The sequence below is a fragment of the Myxine glutinosa genome, chromosome 3 (assembly GCF_964187855.1).
Source record: "Myxine glutinosa chromosome 3, kmMyxGlut1.1, whole genome shotgun sequence".
Classification (NCBI taxonomy): Eukaryota; Metazoa; Chordata; class Myxini; order Myxiniformes; family Myxinidae; genus Myxine; species Myxine glutinosa.
The window spans coordinates 81,416,852-81,443,815 of NC_136263.1; the positions used below are offsets into that span (position 1 = coordinate 81,416,852).

Here is a 26,964-nt window from a genome sequence, read left to right on the forward strand (position 1 = left end):
TAGTCATGGCGGCTAACCGAGCTGGTGGGAGGACGCACACTCCCCCCGCGCAGCGTCGTTGTTGTTGTAATTGTTGTTGTAGTTGTAGTTGTAGTTGTAGTTGTAGTTATTGTTGTTGTTGTTGTTGTTGTTTGGGGAAGAAGATGGAAGGAGGTATGGGAAAGGTCCTAAACTCACTACTGGTGCCATATAATCACATTCTGGTGCAACGAAGAGTCAGAATTAATGGAAAGGAGTCCTTAACTGACATAGACTAAGAATAACTAGCAAGATGTCCGAAAGTTGTCTACGTGAGATGCGGTGGACCTGGGCACGACATTTAATGGGGGAAAAAGGGGAGGGTCGGCTCTACTGATTGTTGTTTACAGACAATGGGACTAGGGAATGGGGGATTGGGGATAGTTGGGGAGTATTGGGGAAATAGGGGAATATTTACAAGCGGATATGGAGGCCAAATTCCATATTCGCAACAATATGTATATATATATATATATATATATATATATATATATATATATATATATATATATATATATATATATATATATATATATATATATATATATATATATGTATATATATATATATATATATATATATATATATATATATATATGTATATATATATATATATATATATATATATATATAGATATGTGAACGTTTGTTTGTGCCTCATGGACAGCCTAAGGAAGGGACTTAGAGAAGGAAGAGGGTGTCTATAGGGGGTAACTTTACACGACAAAAAACATGGGTGAATCAGATTTAGACTCGGGGCGTGCCCAAGGGGCGTGGCTTCCTCTGACTATAAAAAGCCCACTACAAATAAACAGAATATCAAAACTAAATTGCGTGACTGACTTTATTTTCCGGGCAACGCCAGGTAACTCTGCTAGCGCGCACGCACGCACGCACGCACGCACGCACGCACGCACGCACACACACACACACACACACACACACACACACACACATACACACACACACACACACACACACACACACACACACACACACACATACACACACACACACTTTTGCATTTACTCATATTGTGTCTATCTTGTGTGAACTTCCATAATTATTCCCAATATTGTACATCTACAACTGCAGCTTATGACTACAGAATGCACAATGTTAGTGCTGTACTACAGATTATCGTATTTTGACAGCATGATTCAAAAGAGTGACATTGTGGTAATGAACAAATGATCAAACAGGCAACATAGCCCACGGCATGTCTTATGCCTCCACAACATTAGACAAGTGTGGTGTCAGGGCTCAGCCTTGAAAAATATTTATTATGACATTTGGTAAGTCAAAATTCAAAAGAAAAATATGGATGGATTGCACAAATGTCGATCAAAGAATACGAAATAAGCGCACTATGTGCAATGAAAATCTGTAAATTTTTATATTCCATAAAATACAACATAATTCAGAAAATGTAAAGCCCACATTTTAGCAAAGCTATCAGCATCGTGCACCATTCTTTATATAGAGCTTCAGCACTGCAGAAGCAGTTTCTTGGTTAGGGTGACAATCCTGGGCAGGCCGCTACTCTGACACAAGCAAAACGATGGCATGTATGTGTGAATAACCAATAATGAATCCAAATAACTAAATAGGCCTTGATATGCCTTTCTGGATACTTTCTCAAATCATGCAAAACAGGTAGGATTGTCAAAGGCTGAGAAATAGCCCAATTACAGCATGATGTTCCAGTTTGCCTTAGTCCGCAGGTGGACGGAAGTTGTCTTTCTCCCGACGTATTATGCCCATGACTGCCACGGGATCATTGCTCTGTGCATGTTGCTGAACCGAAGACTCTCTGCAGGGATTGCATGGGGGAAAGAATGGCAAGGATAGGAAGAGTTGGGTGAAACATATATGAACTGAAAATAATGTTTCTACACCTTTCTACAAAGAACAAGGGACAATGCATCAACAGACAAGAACGCACTCGGTAGAGCCCATGCCTCAGCCAGGTTGAACAGTTTACGTTTTGTATCCCACTGATAGGCCGGATCTGGATTCGGACCTGAATCAAAATCGAATCCACTCGGTCTCGTCACATTACCAACTCATCCACCAAGTTTAGTTCTAATCTGTCCACAACTTTTTGAGATATCGTGCTATATATCGGTTTTAGCTCTATCACTCAATGGTGAAGAATCACCTGAAAACATTATCAGATCCAGATCCAGATCTGCATCTGGATCTTCACCAAAACCTAATCATCTCATCCTTTTTCGCATACCCAAACTCTCCACCAAATTTCGTACAAATCCGTCAGTAACTTTGAGATAGCCTGTTCACAAACAAACATACAGACATACAGACAGACATGCAGGGAAAAAAGAGAAAGGAATGAGTAGAGGTGAGTCGTGATCCTCGATTTAGGTAGTTTCACCTGAAGGGGGCTGATGATGGGCCATGTGTGCCTTGTACAAACATGGGGGAGACAAAGCACAGAAAGAGCAGAGGGTGTAGGACTAGAAAGGAGGTGGTAGAAAACAGCCACCGACCTGTCTGGGATGGTGAAGTGATAGGCCCATAGATTCAGCTTCATCGTGGGATATTCCAGTGATCGTGCAGGCCATGGTTTCCATGGTGTCAAGCTGAGCAAGACGTGAGGCAGGGGAGCGAGCCCAGAAGCGAGAGTCATACTCCATCAAGCTGCAGATGAAGGCCCTGCAGGTGAATAGAAGTTCAGGTGTGCCAAGGAAGGACTTTGTACGACGAAGGATGCCAAGTCGGTGTCTGGCTTTGGACGCCAACTTGGAAATGTGGTTTATCCAAGAAAGATCATGGCTGATAGTGAGATCCAGGAGTTTGAATGACTTGATTTCCTCAAGAGGATTGTTGAGAAAGTAGACAGGAGGGTTGTCAGACAGTCCTTGCAGAGGGAGAGAGCGAGAGCATGAGATTTATCTGGATTGAAAGACATATTCCAAGTGTTTGACCAGTTTGTGATTTTGTTAAAAGATGGGGTAGAGAGAGGATGGGAAAGAGCAGAAGTGCAGGATTGTCCAATAAGCGAGCTGATGCCATCCGGTCCAGTTGCAGTCAGAGTCGAGGGTTGAAAGAACCTTCTCCACTCTCTCAGTTGCCAAAGACACAGTCTAGGAGCAGTTGAGTATAACTGGGAAGGGTGGGTACCAAGAGTGAGGGGTTGGAGACACCATGGCTTCAAAAGGTCACCATGCTTCTATTGAGGCAGTTGAAAACCAATACTTTGACACCATTTAAATCACAAGACAGGAAGCCTATTCCCAAGAACGGTCACTGCTCCACGAGCAGCAAGTTAGCGACACACACACGCATGCATGCACACACGCACAACCTCTACTTTTCCCCTTCCCTCTGCCACCCCAGATCACAAACTTTACTCAAGAAACCCTACCTTTTCACCCTCTCATAGTCCAGCTTTGTTTCCCACCTGCATTAACTCATCCCCTTACTCTCCCGATTGTGGAATCACCTCATTGTCCATTGTCATCCTCCACACTTCAGTCTTTCAAATGCACTGCGAACAACTACCTCATGCACACCTGTGATCTCTTCCACATCACATTCATCATTTTCCACTCTGTTCTTCTTTGGGCCATTGTTACCCATTCTTTGTTTTATTCCTCCTTTCATACACAACCAGTCAAAAGTTTTAGAACACCTCAATTTTTCCAGTTGTTATTGAAATTTACGCAGTTTAATGTCCAGTGAATAACCTGAAATGGTACAAAGGTAAGCAGTAAACTGCTCGAGGTAAAAAAAAAAAAAGGTTTAGGTTAGCAAAAACGGGAAAATAATGTAAATTGCACAGTTATATTGCATAAAAAGGCCTTCTTCAGGGAACAAGTAATGGGTTAACAACTTACAGCTGTTCTGCAGCAATGTTGGTAAATTAAGCCTTGAAAGTTGATGCAAACAATTCCTACAGGTGTCCCAACCTCTGCTGATTACTTGATTACAAACCCCCTGTCTGTATAAAAGCAGTATTGGAACAGACTGTTATTACACCCTCTGAAGCATTATTTGGACAATATTGCACTGCAGGAAGTAATATATTGGAAACTGGAGGAAACTCTGACAGGAAGAGGTCTGGCACACCCAAAGCCACAACAGAATCAGAAGACAAGTTTCTGAGAGTCAACAGCTTGCGTGATAGGCTGCTCACAGGACAACAGCTTCAAGCACAGCTTAACACTGGTCGAAGTAAGCAAGTCTCAGTTTCAACTGTGAAGAGAAGACTTCGAGCTGCAGGTTTGACAGGTCGAGTGGCAGTAAGAAAGTCATTGCTAAGATGGCAAAATAAGAAAAAGAGGCTCTCCTGGGCCATGAAGCACCGCCAGTGGACTACTCAAGACTGGAAGAAGGTCTTATGGACCGATGAATCAAAATTTGAAATCTTTGGTTCATCATTCAGGGTTTTTGTACGCCGTTGAGTAGGCAAAAGGATGGTTCCTCAGTGTGTGACACCAACGGTCAAACATGGAGGAGGAAGCATGATGATCTGGGGCTCTTTTGCTGGATCCAGAGTCGACGACTTACACAGAGTGACTGGCACCGTGAACCAAAAGGGCTACCACAGCATTTTGCAGCGCCATGCAATACCCTCTGATATACGTCCAGTTTATCAGGGATTCATCCTACAGCAAGACAATGACCCTAAACACACCTCCAGACTATGTCAAAACTACCATCGAGGAAAAGAATAAGATGGTAGGCTTCAAATCATGGAATGGCCAGCACAGTCTCCAGACTTAAACCCCATCGAGCTGGTTTGGGATGAACTGGACAGAAGGGTGAAAGCAAAGCAACCTACAAGTGCAACACATTTGTGGGAACTTCTGCAACAGTGTTGGGAAGAACTTCCCGAACAATATTTGATTTCCATTGTAGAAAGAATGCCACGAGTGTGTTCGGCGGTTATATCTGCAAAAGGTGGCGACTTTGCTGAGTGAAAATTTAAATTAAATTTTGATAAACAAAATGATTCTATGATTTATTTTTTTTATCTCCAATTGTTTATTTGTTCTATGCTTAATTTTAGAGTACATTGAGACATTAAACTGCATAAATTTCAATAAAAACTGGAAAAATGTAGGTGTTGTAAAACATTTTTGCCGGCAGTGTATGTCCATCCATCCTCCACTGCACAGACTGTTTGGTAGTGTGTGAACCTGCTGCCCCGTGTTGTTTAGGTCCTCCATGAGCACTAGACCCTTGTATTAAACTAATTTAGTCCACGTGCTTATTTTCTCTGGAGACATTGAGAGAGATGTGTCTTTTCACAAAAGCCACAAACACTAGAATGACAGCAAAAGCTGGAGAATTCTCCAACTGGGAACTGGGAACTCAACTCAACTGGGAACCTGAATCATATGCATAATTTAATCGTTGATTGTAGAATGTGAAAAGACAAATTATAATTGGTCAATCAATGGCGCACATGTTGACAACAAGAAGATTGTGTAACAAAAGACCCTGAAAAGTAAAATGTATGTTACCGAGCTAACTTGTAAACCAGTGATGGGATTTTGACCAAATTTGGTATAAGAATATATGATGATGCAAAGAGAAACTGATTAGATTTCAGCATCAAAAAGTCATGTCAGGTAAAATGTGATACTTGAGAACAGCTGAAGAGATTTAAATCACACTTGGTCCAAGTATGTATAATTATGTAATAATGTGGGCGGAAGCAAAACGGTAGATGTCACGACGTCCGTCGATGAATGCCGTTCTAGTTTCACTTAAAGATCGAGGCTCTTTGGAGGAAATGAAAGAGGGATGAGAAGTCGACGCACCGACAATTAAGAGGAAAACAGGCAGACAATGGATAACAGGGAAAAATGCAAGAAACAAACAGACAGATAGAAGAATAACAAATAATTGTGCCAACAGAATAATGAAACCGAGAAGGATAAGTCGACAAAGGCCATTTGAGCAAACAAGCAACTAAAATGTACATGTACAAATTGTAGATGGAGTCGGCACGAGAATAATTTAGATCACGAATAAGAATAAGGGATCATATGATGGAGATGGCATGTCATCTTGAGGTTGTGGAGGGAAAAGCATGACTGGGAATGCTGATGGATGTTATTACACAGATGAGAGGTAGAAGATGAGAAATAAATTGGAGTAATTCTGGAGATTCTCATGAGAGCATAAAAATCGATAGTTTTTGTACACTTACAAAACCCTCATGAAGGGATTTGTTTTGAACTCTTCTCCGATGGTAGAAGGTATAGTTGGGATTCCTTTCCGCACTTGCTCCTATGACAAACACAAACCAAAACCATCATGACAGGTCATACAAGCAAGTATAAACAAGGTTGCACGTCCTCAGAGGACACAACCCACGACCACACCATAAAAATGGGGCATGGAGATCTTACACTGAAATAACTAAATAAATATGTAAGTAATGGAGATGGTAAAGTTTATACATGTAAATAAATAATTCGAAATTGAGTGTTGGTCGTGGATATGTACAATGAAATGTACAATATATAAAATAAATAATTCACGGTGACATGCCAAAAGTGGATAGTAAATTGCCTGTAAATAAATAATGCAAGGTGGTATTTATGTAGCTGTCATCAGATGGTAAAGTGTGCATATAGAAATAAATAATTGAAGATGGTAGGTCAGTCGTTAAGATGGTAAAATGTAAACAAATAAATAAATAAGTCAAAATTGTGTGTTGCTGATGAAGATTGTAAAGTGCATATAAATAAATAAATATTTCAATGTTGTGTGTTGGTGATGAAGATATAAATAAATAAATAATTCAATATTGTGTGTTGGTGATGAAGATATAAATAAATAAATATTTCAATGTTGTGTGTTAGTGATTAAGATATAAATAAATAATTCAATGTTGTGTGTTGGTGATGAAGATATAAATAAATAATTCAGTGTTGTGTGTTCGTTGGTGTTTTTGTATAGTCCAGATAGTTCTCTCAAACAGGGCCGTGGCACAGAGGCAGCAGATCAATCTCCCAGGAGCAACCGAGATCCCCCACATCAACGTTGGTGTACCGCTGCCTTCATGAAGGCAGGGAGGAAGAGAGAGGGAGGAAGAGAGAGGGAGGAAGGGAGAGCGAGAGAGAGAGAGAGAGAGAGAGAGAGAGAGAGAGAGAGACATGGAAGACAGACACAAGAGGGAGTTGGCCAGTCCATGGAGACCGATCTGACGAATCGGGGCAACAGGGAAGAGTGGGGAAGATTTGCCCCCTGACTTGTATTGTGGCGTGCAACTATGGCGAAGAGGCAATGGTAATAAATATGAATGAATGAATGATCGTTTTAAGGCCATTTTTCCCCGCGAGAGCGGGGGTTAGCCTTGCGGTCCCCATGACAATCATGGTTCCCTGTTTGAGGCAATGTTTTTATGGCCGGATGCCCTTCCTGACGCCAACCCTTGGTCATGCTCTTACGATGCGCAGGGATACGGTGTACCTATTCTGAATCGGGGTACACACCGTGATCATTCATCCCAGCCTATTCTGAATCGGGGTACACACCGTGATCATTCATCCCCGCAAGCTGGTACTCAAATTTGCCGACCTCGGAAGGATGACAGGCTGAGTCAACCCCCCTGGCATTAATTCAGCGATCGACCGGGATTCGAACCCAGGATCCTGGGATCCCAAGCCGGCACCCTAACCGCTAATCCAACGCCAGGCTTAAATGGTGTGCCAGGCTTAAATGGTAATGAGGATGGTAAAGTGCATATAATTAAACAGAAATTCACAAAGTTGTGTGTTGGTCATGGTCCAAATGGTACTTTTTCCTCCTATCCTCAAATCATTTAACTCGTCTCATGCCCAAATATTATTTTGTACATGTGCTGAATATGAATGAAATCCATCCAATCATTTTCGGGGAGCGGTTCCGGACAGATGGACAGATATCACCCAAAACACAAGCCCCCAAACAGGCTGACTGTCACAATTGTTGTTTGGATCAGTGGAGGCCGAATTAATTCCCTATATCTCCACGTGCTGTTAGCCCATCAGCATGCTGTGGCTCTATGTGCTGTTGGTCCCATTAGCAAAGTAACGTCATGCTATTTCAAACTCACCTTTACTTCATTTAAAATCGAAACTACATTTTCAAGCACTTTTTGCAAGTTTATGAAGTTAGTCTTTGCTGATGTGGCTTGTGGTGTGCAATTTGAATGTGTGCACAAAGTGCTGCATGAGGAAAATAAATTGTACAAATTAATCAAAGCAAGAGGAGCTGTCTGCAATTATCCAAGTAAATTATTTGTTGATCAAGCACAAAGTGAGTTTACTTTTCAGAAAAGTGACCCGAGGCTCTACGGTGATGAATATGTGGGGCAAGCCAATGCAGTAAAAAAAAGTTTTTCGTGCGAAACGATATTCAAAGGTGTGATAAATCAGAATGAGATATACTTTACATTGTATAAATTTTTCCTACTAACAGAACTTTTTTGCTGTATCACTTTTTACTTGTAATTTTTTTTAGAAGTCAGTACAAAGTTAACAGAAAACACCTGAGTTACTCACATTACAAGAAACGGAGCCTCACGTTCTAAATTAAATAAAGAAATAAACAATAGCCCCATGGGGTACTGACGTTAATTTTCCTCAACAGGTGGGGTGACCGGAGACGGGATCGAAAAAGTGGAATCGGGTAGGGACTGTTTGAACGCAATCGACTTTGGACAATGGGGTCCTGGTTGGATTTTGCCGAAGCTCAGTTTTGAATGCCGCAACTGAATTTGGTGCCGTGGATGGTTGCGGATCCAGATAAGTACTGTCGTGGCCAAAAATATTGGCACCCTTGAACTTTTTTCAAATAATGCACCATTTATTCCAGAAAATTGTTGAAATTAAAAAATCTTTTGACATCCACATTTGTATTTCTTTAGTTTGCAGTGGAACAAAACAAAAAAAGCTGAATTTTTTTTACTAAATATGAGCTTATTCCACACAGAAACCCAAAAATGGTCCAGACAATATTATTGGCACCTTTTAGAAGTTGTTAGAAATAATTAGATTTCAAGCAGGTGATTCTCCTTTACTTTGGAAATGAACTCACCCATGGTGAGTTGCAGGTGCCTGCAATATACAAATCACTCATTCAACCAGTTTGAATAGAGAAAAGGAGTCATTCTGCTGTTTTGTGTCAGTGTGTACCGCAATGATCATGGAGAAAAAAAAGAAAACCCGAGAATTGTCTGAGGAGGTCAGACACAAGATTGTAGCCAAGCATGGACAATCTCAAGGCTACAAGTCCATCTCCAGAGAACTTGATGTTCCTGTGTCCACGGAATGTTATCAGGAAGTTTAAGGCCCATGGCGCTGTAGCCAACGACCCTGGACGTGGCCGCAAGAGAAAACCTGATCGAAGATTGCAGCGAAGGATTGTTTGAATGGTGGAGAAAGCACCTCGATCAACTGCCAAACAGATTCAAGCTGGCCTTCAGACACAAGGTACAACAGTTTCAACTCACATCATCCGTCGCCAACTCGTTGAAATGGGGTTCCATGGTAGGAGACCCAGGAGGACCCCACTGCTGAGAAAGAGACATAAGAAAGCCCGACTGGAGTTTTCCAAAACACACCTGAACAAATCAAAATCCTTCTGGGAGAATGTCCTGTGGACAGATGAGACCAAATTAGAGCTTTTTTGTAAAGCACATCATCTCTATGTTTACAGAAAACAAAATGAAGCCTTCAAAGAAAAGAACCCCTTCCCTACAGTCAAAGATGGAGGAAGTTCAGTGATGTTTTGTGGTTGCTGTGCTGCCTCTACACTGGGTGCCTTGAAGGTGTGCATTGCATCATACATCAGGAGATAACCAAGGCAATTTGGAGCGCAATGTTGAACCCAGTGTCAGAAAGCTTGGTCTCCGTCAAAGGCCATGGCTCTTGCAGCAGGACAATGACCCCAAACACACTTCAAAAAGCACCCAGGAATGGTTCAAGACAAAATGCTGGACTGTGCTGAAATGGCCAGCAATGAGTCCAGATCTAAATCCCATTGAACATCTGTGGGGAGATCTGAAAACAGCAGTTTGTAGAAGGCACAGTTCAAATCTGGGAGAACTGGAGCAGTTTGCACAATAAGAGTGGGCCAAACTGGCAGTAGAGACATGTACGAAGCTCATTCATGGCTATAGGAAGCGCTTGACTGCAGTTATTTTGTCCAAAGGCCGTGCTACCAAATATCAAGTCAAGGGTGTCAATAATTTTGTCAATGCCATTTCTTTTTATTTTCTGATTTAGAAGGATATATTAAGTTCTGAATCAAAAGGAAAGGTTCTGTAATATGAACAGTGAAATAAAGAATTGTGGAGAACAAATACTTGTGTAAACTTCAACTTATTTTTAGTGAAAATTGTGAGTTATTGGAAAAAAAGTGCAAGGGTGCCAATATTTTTGGCCACGACTGTACAATCCTAAAATATCCTGCTGCCCTGATGAATCCTGTCAAATTTGGTTCCATTCTGGCTTGTCGTCATGGAGATAATGATGTTTCAGTGAAAATGGCGGATCAGGGGGCGGACCTTTTCGCGGGAGTCGGTGCTTGTGTGGAGCACAACTTTATATACAGACCTAGTCCTAATGCCTCCAAGCAAGTTTTGTTCGAATGTGGTGGTAGTTTTCAGAGGATACAATTTGGAAAAAAAAAATCCGAATTTAGAACCTCATTCGAAGAGGCAGATCCAGATGAAGAGCATATCCAAAGAAGACCTGCCTGTCCTGATGCATCCTGTCAGATTTGGTTTGAATCAGTTGGGTAGTTTGGGGAACAGGAGACATTTTAGTGAAAATTAAGGATTTGGAGGTGGAGGGGTGACGTGGGCCCCTTTCCAGGGAATATACGGCCATGGGGAGCACAACTTAATGTTACGGCATGGTCACAATGCCGCATAGTCAGTTTGGTCTGGATCCGGGTGTCGGTTTCTGAGAATAAGATTTTTGAGTGAAATACCAATATTTGTGGCAAACCCCCCCTTTCTCGTCCATATATGGGAAACACAACCCCATGATACCTTACTGTTTCGATGCATTGTATAAAATTTGATCTGTATTACTGATGTAGTTGTGAGCAAAAAAAGTTTTTTTTTTTTTTTTTTTAACGAGTCATCCCAGTATCATGATCATTGTGGTCGTTTGGAAATTCTAAACCAGACAACCGATCTAGTGCAACTTCTATATCTCCCTGCCCTCTCCACCCCCTCCTTTGATGGGTGTGCTGCTGTTCCATTAATGCTGGGTCGGGATTCAAACCCAAGTTAGACACCTCAGAGGGAAGTGTGCCTACATCAGGTGCTATATTATACCATTCCACGTACGTATTTATCATTGACACAATCTTGCGTCTTCCATTTCCAAAGGTCCGTTACCCACAGTCGACTTGATGGCCAAATGAAATGGAAACGTCAAGAATCTCTGGGACCAAATAACCATTTTATGTTGAAGGTCAGTCAGCCTTTGACTTTATGGCGTTTTGATCAAAACTGTTTCATTGGCAGCAAAACTCCGTCTATCTTTTCCTACTGTGTAGTGCAGGATGGGAAGCTTCATTTTAAGTAAGGATATGCTATCCCCATACTACTCGTATTAACATGGAGTCAATGTGATGATCATTTTGATTAACACTTACATTTGACTGCACCATTGTGGAAAGTGAATGACGGTGAACTGATGAGGAAAAAAGGTTTATAATGTAACCAATTATAATCTAACAGAACTAAATTCTTGCATTTTTTTTTTTCATTGTGTCAAATCCCTCAGAAGGTCTAGCGTTGTTACCTCTGCCATCTGCAATGGACGGAGATTATGATTTCACACCTGTCTGTTTGTTTTAGTACAACAACAACAACAACAACAGGCATTTTAAGGCCATTTTCCCTGCAAGAGTGGGGGTTAGCCTTGCGGTCCCCATGACAATGTTCTCCATTTTGCCCTATTTTCTGCATCTCCCCTTGTTAACCCCCTTGCCCGCATTTCTTCTTCGACCATCTTTAGCCAAGTCTTTCTCGGTCTTCCCCGTCCACTACTTCCTTCTACATTCATTTCCATCACTCTTCTCAACCAGTCACTTTCACCCTTCCTCAACACATGACCAAACCATCTCAACCTGTTTCTCTTCACAGCATCCATCACAGGCTCTATTCCCATCATCTTTCGCAATTCATCATTTGTCTTCCTCTCTCTCAATGATACTCCACACATCCATCAAACCATTCGCATTTCCACCCTTTCCAGCCTTCGTTGCTGCTCTACGTTCATTACCCATGTCTCGCTCCCATAAATCATAACACTTCTCACACATGCAGCATACACCTTTCCCTTCAGCTTGAACGACACTCCCCTCCTCGTCAGCACGCCACTCAGTTCCCGAAACTTCTTCCATGCACATCTCACTCGAGCAACCGTTGCCGAGTCTGATCCACCTTCTCCATTCAGCATGTCTCCTAGGTAACAAAATGTTTTCACACCTTCCAGCTTCATGCCGTCTCCAAGATCCAACTCAACATTTCCTCCATCTGCAGCTCCCTCTGGGATCAGACTCCCTCTGTGCACACCTTACACTTGAATGTAGCGGCCACACTGGTTAATGACCCTCTCAAACCCCTACATTTTTGATGAACCCACTCAGCGCACATTGGACATTGAATGGAATTCACTCTGACACCCTTCCTGCACACAGCACACGGCCACTTCCCAGTTCTTTCCACCTCACCACATGCTTTACCACCTGCCATCACCTTCGTCTTTCCGATATTCACCTTCAGACCTTTTGTCTCCATACATTCCTTCCACTTGTTCATCTTCTCCTTCAGTCCATCCATACTTTCTGCAATCAACACCAGATCATATGCATACAACTCCCACGGTAAACACTCCTTTACGTTCTGAGCCAGCACCTCCATCACAGCTACAAATAGTAGTGGACTTAGTACCGACCCCTGATGCACTCCCACCTTCACCTCAAACTCACCACTGTTCCCGTCCTTCGTCCTTACAGCTGTGCGCGCTCTTTTGTACATTGCCATCACTACTCTGATCAACTATTCCTCCACTCCTAACTTCCTCAATGCCCATGTCACTACTTCACGTGGAACCCTATCATATGCTTTCTCCAGATCAACAAACCCAAGAAACAACTTCTTCCTCTTCTCCATATACTTCTCCTGCAACTGCCTCACAATAAAAAGCACGTCTGTTTTTGTTTTTGTACAGGATAGCTCAAAAAGTTGTAGACTTATTCAAAAAAATAATAACTTGGTGGACAGGATGGATGTACGACAAAGAGAGATCGATTCCATTTTGTTGAATAAACAGATCGGAATACGAGAATTTTTTAATTTTTCTGAGTGATTCTTCATCATTAAGACCATTAACCAACATTATTGAGAACATTAACAACAACAACACAACAACAGGCATTGTGAGGCCATTTTCCCTGCGAGAGCGGGGGTTAGCCTTGCGGTCCCCATGACAATCTTCTCCATTTTGCCCTATTTTCTGCATCTCCCCTTGTTAACCCCCTTGCCCGCATTTCTTCTTCCACCACCTTTAGCCAAGTCTTTCTCGGTCTTCCCCGTCCTCTACCTCCTTCTACATTCATTTCCATTATTCTTCTCAACCAGTCACTTTCATCCTTCCTCAACACATGACCAAACCATCTCAACCTGTTTCTCTTCACAGCATCCATCACAGGCTCTATTCCCATCATCTTTCGCAATTCATCATTTGTCTTCCTCTCTCTCAACGATACTCCACACATCCACCGAACCATTCACATTTCCACCCTTTCCAGTCTTCGTTGCTGCTCCATGTTCATTACCCATGTCTCGCTCCCATAAATCATAACACTTCTCGCACATGCAGCATACACCATTCCCTTCAGCTTCAACAACACTCCCCTCCTCGTCAGCACGCCACTCAGTTCCCGAAACTTCTTCCATGCACATCTCACTCCAGCAACCGTTGCCGAGTCTGATCCGCCTTCTCCATTCATTGAACACGGGCATTTGAGTGGTGATTCAAACACCCGTGTTGACGCGACCACCCAATCCCTCCATCCACCTCCACCATCTGCCAACAATCCCCCATTAACCATCACCAACACAATACCCACCACCATCCCGTGCACGAACATCCAGACAAACTTGATCTTTGAATTGATTTTTATTCTGAAGGAGAGAAGATGTAATAAAATGTTGTTCCTGTTCCGTGTTTGGTGAAATAATATATATGCTCTTGCGACCCAAGTGGGATCGCATGAGATCTCGCAAGAGTACGCCACAGTGTGCTTTTGACAAATAAGGCAGTTACCTTACACCAACCACACCCCCAACCCCAAATAAACCATCACCCCCCAGAATACCCACCACCATTCCACACATTCCCCCCTCCTTGCATTGGGATTCTCATGTATGTGCTACTTGTGAATGTCTGCAGCTGTGGAGGAAATCAAGCATAGTTTGAAACAGCAAAGCCTTTACCTTGTATAGACTTTCATGTTTGCTTTATGCGGCTCAATTAAATTTCCTTTAAACCCATCGTGTATGCCAAGCTTTGGCACGTGGATCAAGTTATTTAATTCAGTAACCATCGCATTGCGGACCAGCACACATGTGCAGTACGTCCTGGAAGTTGATTGCAGGCGGACTCACGTCATCTACCAGGAAGACCAAGTCTGCTCCAATATGTTTATGGTAAAGTTCCCTCCAAAGTAAAAATGGAAAGTTTGTGACCCAAGTACTGCATATAATTCACACTGCCAAATGTGGCAACTTTTTTTTTCACTTCATAAAATAATAATAAATTTTTTTAAACTGCACCCTATAATCAAAATACAGCACTCAATTTTTTTTTAATGGCAATGACTGTTTTAATTGGATAAATTACATTCAAAAAATTTAAACCTTTGAATTAATGTCTGGATTCATCCTCCATCATAGCAACATGCTCTCACCTTGGCCCACGCAAGCTTGTGTAGGATTTCTGTGTTTGTAGGTTCCACATGTCTGGCAAATTTCAGGTTGCTTACGGTGTACTCATGTCCACAGTATACCTTCTGCACAAAACCAGAATGCAAGCCATTAAACCTTCCTGTTTAGTAGGCACATTATATTTATACACGACTGTGCATCAAGACAGTTTAAACTAGAACGGCACTCAGTAGAGAGCATACCTCCACCTGGTTGGCCATATCACTCAATGGTGAAGAATTACTGAAATTTTAAAAATAATTCTCGTATCCGAATCCATATTCAGATCTTCACCAAAATCGAACCTATTTGTCCTTGTCAGACACCCAACCGGTCCACCAAGTTTTGTCCAAATCCGTCCACAACTTTTTGAGACATCTTGCTATGTATAGTTTTTGTCCCTATCTCCCAATCGTGAAGAATCACTTTAAAATTCTAGTAGCCGGATCCGAATCCGGATCTTCACCAAAATCTAATCATTTCGTCCTTGTGACATACGCTAAATCTCTGCCGAATTTTGTCCGAATCCGTCCACAATTTTTTGAGATATTTTGTTCACAAACAAACAAACAGTCAGACAGGGGTGAAAACATAACCTCCATCCACCTTTGGTGGTGGAGGTAACAATGGAGAGCACTTTAGTAGTTGCCGAAGACAACAAGAAGAGGCCATTTCGTGGGGTACAAAGCTTGTTTATTGTACAGAAATCTCCAGCAACTGCTCGCGAACGGAAGTCGTAACGGCTTATATAAAACCAAGAACCCTCTTCGGAGGGCGTGGCTCCAACAGCCGCGCGTGCGTCACCGACCACACAACCAAAAGCCCGTGTGCGTGGGTTAGACCAAACATATCGTATTGGTAACCGTCACAGGCGGATAAGTTAACCACGACATGTGAATAAAATAACCGCGACATGTGAATAAGGTAATCACTACATGCGCCCCCCCCCCCCCCCCCAGAAGGCACGCCACGGGCGTGTACGTAGTTCGCAGGCGCGCTCGGCAGTGCCGAGAAGGCTCGAGCAGGGCCCGGCCTCGGTACGCACGAAAAAACGCTGCCGAGGGGTTGAGCCGACCGAGGGGCTGGTCAAGTCCTCGAGGGGGGCTGCCGAGGTGCCTCGCGGGCCTCCCGAGGTTGCAGTTCGCGGGTGCAGTGCCGAGAAAGCTCGAGCGGTGCACGCGATAAGTGGTTGAGCCAACCGAGGGGCTGGTCAAGGCCTCGGGGGAGGCTGCCGAGGTTCCTCGCGGGCCTCCCGAGGTTGCAGTTCGTGGGTGGAACAGAGCCGGGCCACGGGTGGAACAGAGCCGGGCCACGGGTGGAACAGAGCCGGGCCGCGGGTGGAACAGAGCCGGGCCGCGGGTGGAACAGAGCCGGGCCGCGGGTGGAACAGAGCCGGGCCGCGGGTGGAACAGAGCCGGGCCGCGGGTGGAACAGAGCCGGGCCGCGGGTGGAACAGAGACGGGCCGCGGGTGGAACAGAGCCGGGCCGCGGGTGCTGAGCAGCGGTAGCAGTTGTAGTTGCAGCAGTAGGAGTTGCGGGAGTGGTGGGCGGGGCGTGGCGGCGCCCACGAGGTGTGCAGCAGCATCAGCCTCGGGATCCGCCGTAGGAGCAGTAGTAGGAGTTGCGGGAGTGGCGAGCAGCAGTGCGCGCGAAGATAACGAGGCTCCAGTGCGCGAAGGTTACGAGCAGCAGTACTCGGCCTGTGTGCGCGGAGGCAACAAGCAGCAGTACTCGGCCTGTGTGCGCGAAGGCGACGAGCAGCAGTACTCGGCCTGTGTGCGCGAAGGCGACGAGCAGCAGTACTCGGCCTGTGTGCGCGGAGGCGACGAAGTAGCCGTGCCACCAACGCCTCGTAACGGCGTTCCTTCGGAGGGTCCCGGAGCTGGTTCGCCCCTCTAGTTGTAGAGGAGGAACCGAGCGCGATGCGCGAACCACATGGCCGCTCGTCGTTGCTAAAACTCCGGCAGTTCGAGTTTAGGTCTTGCGGAAGAAATTGCGGTCGCCACGACTGCCGTGTGCATTTGGCCCCCGAATACGTTCGGGGGCGACGGGGTCACCAGTTTAGTAGTTGCCGAAGACGACAAGAAGAGGCCATTTCGTGGGGTACAAAGCTTGTTTATTGTACAGAAATCTCCAGCAACTGCTCGCGAACGGAAGTCGTAACGGCTTATATAAAACCAAGAACCCTCTTCGGAGGGCGTGGCTCCAACAGCCGCGCGTGCGTCACGACCACACAACCAAAAGCCCGTGTGCGTGGGTTAGACCAAACATATCGTATTGGTAACCGTCACAGGCGGATAAGTTAACCACGACATGTGAATAAGATAACTGCGACATGTGAATAAGGTAACCACTACAGCACTATGTATAATGTTACATAAAATGATTGAAGGGAAAGAGGAAGGTTGGGTGTGTTTGGAGTGTGAAGGAAAACCAAAACAGGGATAAGGGGCTTACAGATTCAGGAGGAAGCTTTCCCAGCAAAGCCAATGATGTGCACATTTCCTGTGGTGTCCCTTCAAAGAATCGTCCACAGCCTGCAATGAATAGTGTATCTCCTGAAAAACAGTAACCGTGACAGCATCAGAGCTGGAGAGTTGGTGCAACTGATAAATTCCACTGACAATATCCCCAAAACATCACATTTGTGCTTTGATATACACGTTAACATACAAGTACACCCAGGGTATGTTCAGTTACCAAGTTCCTTGAAGAGCGCCCACCAAGTGGTTTAAGCACTCAAGCAAGCACTTCATTTTGTATGGGAAAATTAAATTTATGACATCATAGTTCACGTGGTTTGGCAGCCATATTGGATTGAAAATGAAAACCTGCAAAATCTTCTTTCCAAAAAGGCTTACTACTGTATATCGATGCAAAACTCCACACACAGGCTACTAGCCTTGGGGAATAAAGCTTGAAAATGATCCAGTCATAGGTCACATGACTTTATGCAAAATATTGAATTTTATGCAAAAACTTTAAAATGGTCTTCTCTGAAAGCACTGAACATATAGATGCAAACTTTTAGCCATATGTTCGACTACCTTGGGGATATAATGTTGTTTTAAAAAAAAAAGTCATCGGTCACATGGTTTAGCAGCCATATTATATTTAAGGAAAATATTCAAAAAATTATTTCTCTGAAACCGCTTACCCTATCGATGTGAAATTTTACAAATATTATCTCGCACAATTGATGCATATATTGTGAAAATGATGTCACATGTCACATGGTTTGGCAGCCATCTTGAAAAGAAAAACAAATCTTATCCGATCAATAAGAAACTTCACAGCCATGATCCTCCACCCAACCATAGGCAGAGTGTATTTTTTTTGATGTCATAGGTCACAAGGTTTGGAAAAAACAATACCTTAAAAACCTCCTTCTTTGCAACCGCTTAACCAACCAATGTAAAATGCATCACAATGTATGCAGCGAGCATAGTGGATCACAACTGCAAAGTCTTGCATCAATAGCTTTTGCAGTTTCAGAGATATAATTATTTTATATTTTCCTTTAAACCAATGGCTCAGCAACAGCACTTTTTCAGTTATTTGAAGAATAAACCATACAATTTATTCTCCTCCAGACCAGCTTAATAGATTGACTTGAAACTTCACACATATGATCAACGAGGCTTTGGGAATATAGTTTGATAATGTAAACGTCGTAGGTCACATTGTCTGGTAGACATTAAAAAAATTAGTTTTAATCTGGGGCTTTTTTATTTAGTTTTTAATACCCAATTCTAAATTACGTTTAATAAAGACAATGTCATGGGTCAGAAAGACAGACAGACTGTTACTACGTATGGGTTTGTATCAAAGTAGGGTTGCATGAACCCTACTACCCTACAACTCTATGCCTCTTCACTCCCTCTGTTCTTCTAGTCCTCAACCCCACACCCCTACCTCAATATATCCCCTCCCCCTGCCCCCTCTGACTCCAAGACCTTCATCCCGACCCCAATACTTCTATCCCTCCCCTCGACCCCCAACACTCACAAAAATATTTATTTTACTTCTGGTAGGTGTGCCCACAAAACGCCACAATAAGCTATTTATACACATTAACACGGCGTTTCCAGCTCTTCCACAAGCCTAGCCCATGTATTAAAAAAATAATTGATATTGTTTTGTAATAACTATTGTTGTTGTTACTACTTTTGTTATTAGAAGCAGCCTTGGAAAAACACGATGGTAAGCTATTTATACACTTTAACACGGCGTTTGTCCAAGGTGGAAAACTCCCTTGGAGAGGGGAATTAAGTCAGGACAACCTCCGTCGTGTGACCAGTAATCCCTTTGACAAGTTTGGTTGAGATTGGATAAGTAACGACCGAATGTATCACGGTCAGACAGACAGACAGACAAGACCGACAGACTGCAAATGGCATATTTTAGTGTGATTCAAGCGAATAACCTGTCCTTACAGATGAGATAATTCCCCCATAATTGGTAAGACTTGTAATACCTCCTCCTACTGGGAGTGACACTACACTATACATATTGTCGTATTAAGACCCCAAGAGGACGAATGGCCGAAACGAGCTTAAACTCCGAGGCGTACTCCGAACCTTGGCGGGATTATGTTTTCGTGTGCGCGGGAAGGTTCGAGGCCTTATCTGATCGGAAAATCACGGGGTTATTCTGAACCCTCAAAACAAATAAACGAACCAGGACAGAAAGTAAAATTGAACAAATATAAATTTATTTACAGTAATGTAAAAGACAATGAAAGATGAGGTAAACTAAAATTCCTAAATGAGGGACCCTCCACTCAGACTCGCATACAAACAGGGGAAAAGATAATGAAAATAAAATGGTGTTTATAGTGCAGGCACTTAGCGTTGTTGTTCAATCAAGCAAGGGCATCGAACGAAGCCGGCAGCACAAAGTGGCCTGCAGCCGCATGCTGGAAAATCGCCAGATGGCCTTTAGCACCTCTTCGAGTCGCCACGAACATGAGGTGAGTTCGTGTGGCTGGTCCCCTTTCGCTTTTGTCTCCCTCTGACCGATGCGCCAAAAGTTCCTCAAACCGCCGCCGTATTCCCCCTCCTCACAGGTGCACAGGCGACTAAAACCCTACCAGCACGACCCACGCCTGCCTTCCACCAAGGCACCAAGACAAAGAGATTGACGGGATGGCTTCTTCTTCCTTCATTACTATCCAAGGCTTTACGAAAGGACGCAGCACAACCACAGCCGTTTGCCAGCACGACCAAGACAAAACAAGCGGAAGATAGTGTTACGGATTTGTCACTTCCGTTGTTGTGGTTTTCATCCACTGTAAGTATTTTTGATTCCATGTACTATTATTGTTGTCGTTTAAGGGAGATAGAGATTACTATTTCCAAAAGGTAAAAAAAAGTTAATGTTTTAAATGCTAGTGCAACTCCGAATGCATTGGCAAATGCGAGAAATCGTCCTTGGAGGACAGTGCCTTGTGAAGGTTCCCATGCCAAAGTTACGGCATCACAGAACGACCTTGTTCAAGAGGGTTACAAACCTTTTTTTCAGAGGTGTTTGTGTCACTGGATGGAGACTTAACGAACCAGAGACCTGTTAGGGTATTGAGGGACACAGGAGCACATCAATCTTTGATGCTTGAGGGCATTTTGCCATTGTCAGAGAAGACGGCAACTGGTGTTAGTGTTCTTTTACAGGGGGTTGGTGGCTATGTTAAAGCTCCACTTCATGTCATCCATTTGAAGTCTGATTTGGTGTCAGGACCGGTCACCGTAGGTTTACAAGCCACTCTTCCTGTAAAGGGAATCTCTTTTGTTATCGGGAATGATTTGGCCGGTGGTCAAGTTTCTGGTAATCCAATGTTGGTTGAAAAGCCTAGTATGGAAAATAACACCGCTCAGTTAGAGCAGGAGATTCTGGGTATCTTTCCATCCTGTGCCGCGACTCGTGCTATGGGTAGGAAGCACTCTGAAGAGAAGGAGAAGGTACTGACGTCACGCTTTGCACAGGCACTTCTTGTCGAGTACCCTGAAACTAAGTGTCAGCACACACAAGTCATGGATGGAGGCAATGTTGGCAAGCTCTTTGTAGGTGGACTGAACTTTGACACAAGTGAAGATGTTCTGGACTCTATCTTTGGCAAATATGGACCACTCTTGGAAGTGCTGCTGATAAAAGACAGGGAGACGCAAAAGTCGAGAGGGTTTGGCTTTGTCACGTTTGAAAACACAAAGGACGCCAAAGATGCCGAAAAGGATTTGAATGGCAAGGATTTGGATGGTCGGACCATAACAGTAGAGAAGGCAGGCCATGGGCGTCAAGGGGGCTACAGAGGAGGAAAACGTGGAGATAGTTTCAGGGGTGGCTATGGCTCCTGGGGTGGGAGTAGTAGTTTTGGTGGCGGCCGCAGTCGTGATTACTACGGAGGCTCCCAGCAGCAGCAGCGCAGTTTTGGCAACTCTCGACGGGATGACTATTACGGTGGTAGCCGAGATGGGGACCGCTACTCACGTGACTACAGCACCCGACTCTACAACCGTGATTATGATTTTTATGATCAAGAGAAGAGATGGAAGCACTGAATGCTCAGGAGCAGCCGAGCCAAGATTCCTACACGGATTAACCCATGAACTCCACGTTCCTAAATGCGTCCATGCAGTGAATACTTCCAGGCCTCACCACCCAACCACCATGAAACCTGGCTCTCAGCTCGGCCCCCTTCAAAAAGTGCAATAGATTTGCTTTGCTTTGGATTTTTTTGATCACAACCCTTAACCTTCATTCAAAAAATGAAAAATAAAAACCAGAGGTTGATGAGATAGAGTTTGGCTTTGCAGGAGTTCAACTTGGAAATTGAGCATGTAAACAGCAGGGACAATGTCGTTGCTGATGCTTTGTCCAGAGTGAACTTTGGAAATTTCTGTAGGTTGTTTCAAAGTTTTGTTGCTTTATTTTGGGGAATATTCATTATTGTTGCTCACGTGAATTGATAATTTGCGTGAGTTTTACTTCTTTTTTTTACTTTTTTTTTTTGTATACAGAGTCGAGGCTCGTGAAAGAGCTAACATTTATCAAACAAACAAATCAAACAAACAAGCAAACGAAGTATATAAAAAGGGGAGCGGTCGACAAGATGGGGAGAGAAGGGGAGGAAGCACACAAACTTTTGTTTGTTAAAAGAGTTTTTGCCTGCAAAGAAAGTTTTCACTATGTTCAAACTTTCTTTCTTAAAGGGGGGAAGTGTTATGGATTCGTCACTTCCGTTGTTGTGGTTTTCATCCACTGTAAACATTTTTGATTCAATGTACTATTATTGTTGTCGTTTAAGGGAGATAGAGATTACTATTTCCAAAAGTAAAAAAGTTAATGTTTTAAATGAAACCGGAACCGGACGACGACGACGACGAAGAGGAAGAGGAGGAAAGAAAGGCGGAGCGAGTGAGTCGGAGAAGAAGCCTAGCTGCTTCGAGGTCTGGAGTGAACGGTTGGCGAACGAGAATCACGAGTGAACTTTGGGTTTCCCAGGAAAGGGATTCCTGCGACAGAGTTGTTATCGCTGTGACAGATCCACATGCGTGTCAGGTTTTGCGGTTGATTCTGACGAGAATGCCATTACGGCATTACGCCTCGGGAACGGGCCGTCGGCCATTTTGACTCGCGCGTTTTGTGCTTCGCTCAAGGTTTTTCACTTCGCTTCAAACCATTTTCACCGCATTCAGACGTTAATCTGGTGTGTGTGAGTGCAACGTGGCTTTTGAGTTGGAAATCTGAGATTCGCCGAGTGGGAGCCGTGGAACATCCATACCCGAGGGTGTGATTTCCCAGTCGCCTTGAGGGCGCCTTTACGCAGCTTTGGCAGCGGGACTGTGACTGTCATCCGAACGGGATTCTGGTCTCGATTAGACATCGTTCTGACGATCGCTGGAGCGGATCGACTTTGGCTTGATGCCGGAATAGAGACATTGGGGAATGTTCTTCTTTTCGCTCACTTGGAGCACAGTGAGTTATATTGTACGAACCTGATGGTACCATCATAGGAAATATATATTGGTTGTACAATTGATTACTATTGTTTTTGTGTTGTTATTCTTGTGTGACCTTAATACAATATTTGTTTGTTGGTAACAATTGGTGTGGTTTCACCATTTATCTTTGACACAGAATAACACATCTTTCTGCCGTGACACCTCTCGGGGCTCGGAGGTACACCGTGACCAGGGGGTTTGGGGAGGAGTCCGTAACAATAGCGAGATGCAGCTGTGTAATGAAATTGTACCTGTTGAACCCAGGTGTTATGCTCTCTCCAACCACTGAGAGGTGTCTATAAGAACTCGGACGACCATCGCTCCGGATCATTCCTGTGACATATAATCTGTGACAGCGTAGACTCGAATGGTGCGTATATTTAGATGAACCAGGCTTGCTTGCACTGATTGTCAATTGCTGGACTTCTCCTTTATTATATAATCCTGATATATTGCATGATCGTATTTTTACAGGTGTTGCCAGAGATCGAATTCGCATTACACCTATCATTGGACAATGTTGTGGATTTGACTTTTTACAACAATTAATGCGAATTCTTCTCTTCATCTTGAATGAGAACGGGACCCGAACGACACCGACACGACTCATAAGATGATCCAAGTGCCGATCTTCGGAGCAGACCCTCAGGCGGCGGACGCGGCTGCCGAACTGACACATTGGCTGAAAATCTTGGATAACCAGTTCAAGGCTCAGGCACTCGTCGCCGAAGAAACAAAACTCGAAGTGCTGCAATCAAAGGTGCATCATACCGTGTACATGGCAATTTAACTATGTGAGACGTTCGATGCAGCTGTGGCTGAGCTGGTGTATTTACATAAAAAAACGAAGCGTGGTCTATGCACGACATTTGCTCGCGATTCGACGACAACAGCCCACGGAGACTTTGGTACAATTTGCTCAAGACCTCCGACGCCTACTGAAGGAGAGTACCCCTGAGGTACGCACTCATGAACAAGTCTGTGATGACCTTGTTCGCGATTCTTTCGTCGCAGGTCTTAGGTCACCAGTCGTCAGACAGAGACTACTTGAAGAAGCCGATTTGACACTAGCCGAAGCACTCCGGCTATCCCACGTGTACACCGAAGCACGGGAACAATCCGATGCGTATGAACGCCCATACGTCACTGTGGGGACATCTCGACAGACTCGACCGGAAAGAGCTACCGCCGAGGTCGTGGATGCAGCCTCGACACCTTCGCCGGAATCGGAGACCCCGGCCACTCCCGAGGATCCCGTTCCGGGCTCGACGGTGGCCGCTGCAGCTGGACCCAAGCCCGGAAGTAACGCTACGTGCTATTTCTGTGGGAATCGGAATCATCCTAGGTCTGTTTACCCTGCTAGAGATGCGAAGTGTCATTTGTGCTCAAAGACGGGACATTTTGCAAAAGTTTGCCGAGCTTCGCGGGACAAATGAGCCCGCTCGACGATGAATGTGCTTATCTCCGAGCCAGTGGTCCGAACGGCGTGCGGCACGCCTCTGCCCGACTTTGATGGGGATAGCCCCTTTCCGTCGGCCCCAAGCTGAGAGCTCGACCATGGTGAGACTCGCCGCGCTGACTAAACAAGTGGCACAAACACTTCGGTACGCTGCGCAACCGTCCTTGGCCGGCATTCTTCCGACACCCTGCCAACTTCCGGGATCGGCTACCCGATCGGCTAATGTTGGCTTTGAAACTCCGCGCGTGGCACGAGCGCCCTCCGGAGGCTGCACGTATGATCTACAAGCTACTTTCACGGCACGAAAGCTGGGAACTTCACACGTGGCACGTGCGCCCTCTGGAGGCGGCATGACTGGCCTACAAACGACTTCAACGGCAAGAAAGACTTTAGCTGGCGTTGGATCCACACGCGAGGCACGAGCGCCTCGCTTCGACGACTCCATAACTACAGGTCCACCTGGCCTGGCTCGTGCTATAATCCCACTCATGATCGAAGGAATTTTTGCTAATGCTTTGATCCATACGGGATCCACGGATAGTTATGTTGATTTTCGACTTGTGCAGAAACATGGATGGCCGATTCTAGGGACAAGACGTCGAATCTTTATGGCCTCTGAGGGGCTATGGCTTAGTACAAAAGGGGCATGTCGACTGAAGCTTGTGATTAAGGGTCGAATGTTTCCGGATGTGCATCTAATGGTCTTACCAGCATTATGCGTAGAAGTTTTGCTAGGACATGATTTTCTCAAGCGACATGGACGTTTGGAAATGGAATTTGGTGGTACTGATACTCTTGCTGTGTGTGCTCTTGCAGGGATGGAAATTGAGCCACTGTCGCTGATCCCCAATATGTCCAAGGACTGTACACCTGTCGTGGTTAAATCGCGACGCTACTCACGAGCTGACGCGCAATTCATTGCGGAAGAAACGGCCCAGCTACTAAAGGAAGGTATCATAGAACCTAGTCGGTCGCCATGGCGGGCCCAAGTTCTGGTGGTACGAAGCGAATCACATCGCAAACGCATGGTAATCGACTATTCGCAGACGATTAATCGGTTTACACAGCTGGACGCCTACCCACTCCCAGGAATGGACTCCCTGGTTCGACAGGTGGCACAGTATTCGGTCTATAGCACTCTCGATCTGCGTAGTGCGTATCATCAAATCCCCATCTCGGAGGCAGATCGCATCTATACAGCGTTTGAATCGGGTCAGAGGTTATACCAGTTCACCCGGCTACCTTTTGGGGTCACGAACGGGGTCCCTTGTTTTCAGAGGGCTATGGACGACCTCATCGCTAAGGTGAACTTGACCGATGTCTTTGTTTATCTGGATAATCTCACGGTTTGCGGGTATGACCAGGAACATCATGATGCTAATCTGAAGCGCTTCCTCGAGGTCGCGCAGAGGTATCGCTTAACTATGAACGAGGCTAAATGTCGTTACTCCGCTCGCACAATAGATCTTCTGGGGTACACCGTGTCCCACGGCTCGGTTGCTCCAGATAAGGAGCGTCTGCGACCCTTGCTCGACATGGCACCGCCCTGCGATCGTGCTTCGTTGAAGCGTGCTCTCAGGCTGTTCGCTCATTATTCTAAGTGGGTACAAAATTTTCTGTGAAGCTCCGCCCACTTGTGGACTGCGAAGCGTTCCCCATGAGCCTTGCCGCCAAGGTTGCTTTCCATGGCCTTAAGTCCGACATCGCTGGCGCCGCTGTGGCGACGATTGATGAAAATAAATCTTTTGTTTTGGAAAGTGATGCGTCGGATCATGCGATAGCTGCAACTCTCTCCCAAGGGGGGCGCCCTGTGCCCTTCTTTTCGCGAACTCTCTCCTCCGCTGAGCGGAGACATTCGTCTGTCGAAAAGGAGGCGTATGCCATCGACGAGTCGATTCGGCGTTGGTGTCCCTATTTGCTTGGACGATGCTTCCAAATTATCACGGACCAACAAAGCGTTGCGTTTATGTATGACACCCAGCATGCTCAACGCATTAAGAATGAGAAAATCACTCGCTGGCGGATCGAACTCGCCGATTTCTGCTACACAATCAAATATCGCCCTGGGAGAGGGATAACCTGGTTGCCGACGCCTTGTCGTGGCCACCGACGTGTGTGAGTCTCATATCTTTTGAGGACCTGCGCGCTTTGCACGACACCTTGTGCCATCCCGGGGTGACGCGTTTCGCTCATTTTGTGCGGTCGTAACTTGCCCTACTCGGTTGAGGATATTCGTCAAATCTGTCGTGCTTGTTCTGAATGTGCTGAACTCAAACCGCGCTTCTACAACCCTCCTATGGGGACGCTGGTCCAAGCTACTAGGCCGTGGGAGAGATTGACGATGGATTTCAAAGGGCCACTGCCGGCGTCACCGGCTTCGAGTAACTCTCGTTACCTGCTCACAATCGTTGATGAGTTCTCGAGATTCCCTTTTGCCTTCCCGTGCGTAGATATGACAGCCGCCACGGTTATCCGGTGCCTGCAGAACTTGTTTTCTATGTTTGGGAATCCGGCTT

At 44.9% G+C, this 26,964-nt stretch overlaps 1 protein-coding gene across 1 annotated transcript in view; it reads right to left on the minus strand.

Annotated features, from left to right (window-relative positions):
- Positions 1 to 1,269: 1,269 nt before the first annotated feature.
- HAGH (hydroxyacylglutathione hydrolase) overlaps positions 1,270 to 26,964 on the minus strand; it is a 51,437-nt gene continuing 25,742 nt past the window's right edge. Inside the window, exons 6-9 of the mRNA XM_068110553.2 lie at positions 17,450 to 17,550; positions 14,977 to 15,078; positions 6,203 to 6,282; positions 1,270 to 1,831 (exon numbers count right to left, since the gene is read on the minus strand). Coding sequence (XP_067966654.2) covers positions 1,732 to 1,831; positions 6,203 to 6,282; positions 14,977 to 15,078; positions 17,450 to 17,550 — 383 coding nt within the window. The 3' untranslated portion in view covers positions 1,270 to 1,731. The remainder of the gene's footprint in view (positions 1,832 to 6,202; positions 6,283 to 14,976; positions 15,079 to 17,449; positions 17,551 to 26,964) is intronic.